Source organism: Miscanthus floridulus, chromosome 3 (assembly GCF_019320115.1).
Source record: "Miscanthus floridulus cultivar M001 chromosome 3, ASM1932011v1, whole genome shotgun sequence".
NCBI classification, from domain to species: Eukaryota; Viridiplantae; Streptophyta; class Magnoliopsida; order Poales; family Poaceae; genus Miscanthus; species Miscanthus floridulus.
In genome coordinates this window covers 129,720,424-129,725,250 of record NC_089582.1, presented here as the reverse complement: position 1 = coordinate 129,725,250, position 4,827 = coordinate 129,720,424, and the positions used below count along the sequence as shown (strand labels likewise).

Genomic DNA, 4,827 nt, shown 5'->3' with positions numbered 1-4,827 from the left:
AATTAGTCCAGGATTTGACAATGCGGTGCTACAGTAAACATATGCTAATGATGGATTAATTAGGCTTAAAAAATTCATCTCGTGGAGTACTGACGGATTATGCAATTTATTTTTTTATTACTATCCGAACACTCCATACAACATCCTCCCGACATACCTTCTAAAGTTTAGCGACCGGATCCGAACACCGCCTGAATCAGACTCTGAATATAGCTGCCATATTAAATTCGGCTATCCTGACCAACAGTGTAAAGTGAACAGTTTCTAGCATCAGTACCATAATACGTGTCCATGTTAGACTGTCTCCAACAAAAAGACCTAAACACGACCCCCATTTCCCAGTTTTAGGTTATGCACAGGAAAATGTCTCGCACCCGTAACTCAGACCCCTCCAACAGCTACGCAAAAGCAGAACCCATCCTGAAGCGGACGATGACCGCACGGCCGAGGACGCCGCCGAGCTGCCTACCTCACCCGCCGCGGCCTCGACGTTCACCCGCGCCACGGCCTCCCACACGGGCGCCTCCACCTGTTCCTTCCGTCCACAAGAGATAGAGAGAGAAAGCGAGGGGGAGAGAACGAAGTGGAGGGAGAGAGAGAAGCAAGGTGGCGTGCAGACCGGGGAGCACCGACGACGACCCCGGCGGCCTGTAGCCGTCTCCCATGAGAGAGAGGCAGCAAGGGGAGAGGGGGAAGGGAGAGCGCTCGGCGGCGCTATTGCCTCGGCGCGGATTGAAGGGAGGGAGAAGCAGGGGAGCAGGGAGAAGAAGAGGAAGGTGGCGGCGGACCGCACGACGATGTAGAGGCCGACGGCGACCAGGGCGGCGAACCACGCCGGAGGCCCTCGGTCCTCATCCCTCCGCGCCTCAGCTTCGAATCTGGAGGGCGCGGCTGCGACGGCAGCCCCCGGCTTCGGCGGCGGCGAAGGTGGAGCCCGCGGAGCCTCGTCAGTGCGGGGCGGGCAGGAAGGGGTTGGGCGCCGTGGGGCCTCAGATCCGGCCGAGCCCGGGAGCAGGGTGGCCGCGGCGGCATCAGCCAGGCCCGGCAGCGGAGTGGCGCCGGCGGCGCTCGACGCGGTGCTCTGCGGTCAACGGACGGAGGAAAGCGATACGGAGGGAAGAGAAAGATAGAGGGCGGGCAGAGCGAGAGGGAAGAGGGAGCAAAGGCGAGTGAGCAGTGCGGCAGTTCACGGTGAGCTCGGGCTTTGGCTGGGGGCGGCGGAGGTGTGGGGTCGGCAGCGGTGCTCGGCGTGAGAGGGAGTGGAGCGAGGAAGCAGGGCAGGGGTGGCAGCGGTGCTTGCTGCGGCCCGGCGGAGCAAGGCGAGGGCGGCGGACGGCCTCTTCCGTTCCTGGTTGTCCGCGCGCAGCAGCAAGAGAGAAGGGGGCAGGGGAAGAAAGGAAGAGCAGAGCAGAGGAGGAAGAAGGGGGAGGAAGCAGAGCACTACGACGTAGCGACCCCGGCGCGACGGCGGCTTCAAGCTCCGGTAGCGGTCTAGCTTCTCCATCGCGTGCCGCCGCGGCCACCATCGGAGATTTGAGTAGCGAGGAGAGAGGCGACGCTTTTTTATGGTTCGCTTGGGCTTGTAGGCAAAATGCGTCGCGTGGATGGGTCATCCGTGAGAGCCACGATTTGATAGACAAAAGCACTGTACAAGACTTATTTTTGGGTTTGGGTACTCCGTTGGAGTCAGTCTTAAAGACTACCAGCACTGCTTAAACAGAGGAGTAAAGAGAGGTAGCTAGAGAGATTGACTTGGACCAAAGCAAGTCGAATAATCTCGCCAGCAGCAGCGCACGCATGCCTGTACGAGTGCCTAATATGCATGCATGGCTCGCTATCAGCTTGTCACAGGGTGCTTAGTTGGGTGAATTTTGGATGTTGGGCTATTGTAGTACTTTCATTTTTATTTGACAATTAGTGTTCAATCATGGTCTAATTAGGCTCAAAACGTTCGTCTCGCGATTTCTAACTAAACTGTGTAATTAGTTTTTTTGCCTACATTTAATGCTCCATGCACGTATCGCAAGATTCCATGTGATACGTACTGTAGCACTTTTTTAAATTTGAACTGGCAGCTAAACACGGGCTCATTTTGTTTTCGCTGTCGATCTGGCGCAGTGAGCGTCGCTGTTCAGTCTGACTCTTGGATAGGTAAGGAAGGACACGGCAGTTGGCTATGCTTTGGCTGGTATCGTCTCCTGAACGTCATATCATCGCATCGAAAATCAGAACGGCGAGGACAACAGGAGAGCGAGGTAAAACCAATCCAATCAGTCCCTTCTCTTCACCAGCTACTCCATAATTGAACGCGGGCAGTACAGTTCTATGTCTGTTGAATTGCTGCATCTTTTTCAACAAGCCAGTATGCTCTCCTGTCCTGATGTGATCCTCAATCTGGTCCTGCATGCACCGATCGGGCCAGAGCCCTCTTGACCTAGAACTGCCATCTTTAACCAGGGGGCGGAGGGAGGGAGGGGCTGACGGTGGGGCCAGGCACCCCGTATGCTTGATGAACTCCACTTATGTACACTAGATTTCACCATATATTTGAAGAAAAATTTCGATATTTACCCCTCCAATAATCCATCAGTCAGTATTTGGCATCCCTCATAGTTATTTTCTGGTTCCGCCCCTTACTTTAACTGTAATCGTGTGCCACTGCAGCCAGTATCAGAGCTAGGGTTGAAAGCGGTCGAACTCGGTCAGGATAACCCCAATACTGTTTTTACTTTTACATTTCAATACGAAAACGAAATCGAATTCGGGAAGGTCGGAAACGAACACGAAAACGAACTAACGGGATATCGAAAACGAACTAATTCGATCGGGAACATGTCGAACACGGTCGGAATACGAAAAGCAAAACGAAAACACCGGCCCGTAGAACCTAGTTGAGCATGACAACATGCCAACAGTCCGGTACCGACACAACCACACATGGTCATGCACAATTCACTTGTACACATACATTGATACACAAATCACCAATTCACCATGACAATTGATAAATAGGCAACATGTCTAAATATTTAGAGACATTTGGGCTAGCCAACAGGTTATATTTCAGCAGCACTTCCCATGTCTTCTAGTTCCTCGGTTTCCTCTTCATTCCCCTCATTGATTTCTTCCTGCTGCAAGTTGGCAAGTTGCCATTGTGAAGAAAAGCAGTATAACAGTTAGTAAGGATCAATGAAAGGACTAACAACCAGTAAAGATATGCATAATCTAAAATGACCAAATGAAAATATACCTCAAGCTTAAGCTTATTAGCCATTGCAGTAGACAATGCCTCCACTTCAAGATCACTCACAATTGATCCAACATATTTAGAATCTGAATACAAAAAGAAAGATATGAAATCAGTCCATTTTTCAAGTGCAAATATAAGTTTGTAACTAAAAAGTATGTACAGAAGTACAGATCATCACCTTTTCTTGCTGCAGCTACCCAATCTTTGGTGCAAATCAATGCCTCTACAATCTCAGGGTCAAGGCGATTACGGTAGGGATCAACAACACAACCAGCAGCACTAAAAGTAGACTCGGATGCAACAGTCGATACTTGTATGGCCATCACATCACGAACAATCTGTGTAATGATAGGATAGTCTTCCCTCTTGTTCTTCCACCAAGCTAAGATGTCAAACTCACCAACAATTTTCTGAAGAGGTTCGGCCATGTACTTCTCCAACTCATTTGACTCAACCATACCAGGTTCACTTGCAGAATATAAGAAGTTTTCAAGGTCTTCATCTACATCGCCCATTATTATATCTGTTGCATTACTAGGTCCAGTTCTGCTACTTTTCTTCTTTGATGTTGCATTAGCCGAACTAGCATAAAACTGATACAACTTCTTTATCACACTAACAAACTCATCAAGTTTAACTTGATACTCGTCACCATAGAACTTCCTCATGTAGTATTCAATAAGCTTTTTCTTATATCTAGGATCAAGAAAACAAGCTATAGCAAGAGCAATGTTGGACTGCTGCCAATATTTCTCAAACTTTTCATTCATTGCAATTGCCATTGCACTAATTGTGGCATCATCACTAAAGCACCATTCATCAAGCATGAGTTTTATATCACAGAAACCTTTGTAAAACAAATTTGCAGTAGGATATGAAGTACCAGACAGAATTTCAGTGAGGTCATAAAATTTCTTCAAGCATTGATAAAGTGTAAATGCCTTGTCCCATTCAGCAGGTGAGGGAGACATTTTGTCATATCTACGACGATTTGCAGACTTTAGCCTCACAAAAGCATGCTTGTAGTACAAAGCATCTCTCAGCATGAGATAGGTAGAATTCCACCTAGTCGACACATCCATTGAGATACCCCTCTTTGTGTCCAATCCAGATTCAGTGGCACACTTCAAAAGCATTTCCCATTATAATGGAGATCCTTTCACAGCTAACACAAGTGATTTGATTTTGGTAATTGTTGCTGAAATTGCTTTCCACCCATCTCTAGCAACCAAATTGAGGATATGACAGGCACATCTAACATGAAAAAAAATCCCATCACAAACTAGAGAGCCATTATCATTATCTTTCAGATCTGAAATTATATCATGAACAGCCACTTCATTGGAACTAGCATTATCTAAAGTCAAAGCAAACAATCTCTTCTCAATGTACCAATTAACCATAACTTCAGTAAATGTTTCTGACAGCTTTGCACCGGTATGCCTTCCTTTCACATTGAAAAAACCAATAATTCTCTTCTGCATACGCCACTCATCATCTACCCAGTGAATTGTGACACACATGTATCCTTTGTTTTGGCAAGAGGTCCACATATCCATGGTTGCACTAAAGCGGCA

At 48.0% G+C, this 4,827-nt stretch overlaps 1 protein-coding gene across 1 annotated transcript; it reads right to left on the bottom strand.

Annotated features, from left to right (window-relative positions):
- Nucleotides 1–349: 349 nt before the first annotated feature.
- Nucleotides 350–1,526, bottom strand: LOC136544437 (flocculation protein FLO11-like). Its single transcript, XM_066536600.1, has 2 exons — nt 1,191–1,526; nt 350–1,081 (listed from the first exon to the last, which is right to left on the bottom strand). Exons 1-2 carry the CDS (start codon nt 1,524–1,526, stop codon nt 350–352), a joined length of 1,068 nt encoding a protein of 355 aa, XP_066392697.1.
- Between the last annotated feature and the right edge of the window lie 3,301 nt (nt 1,527–4,827).

Bases quoted from the DNA above. Each gene is read 5' to 3' on its own strand.
- LOC136544437 (XM_066536600.1), bottom strand. From the start codon at position 1,526: ATGGTGGCCGCGGCGGCACGCGATGGAGAAGCTAGACCGCTACCGGAG. The intron at 1,082-1,190 runs GTGAACTGCCGC...CGTTGACCGCAG, and splicing joins AGCCAAAGCCCGAGCTCACC to AGCACCGCGTCGAGCGCCGC.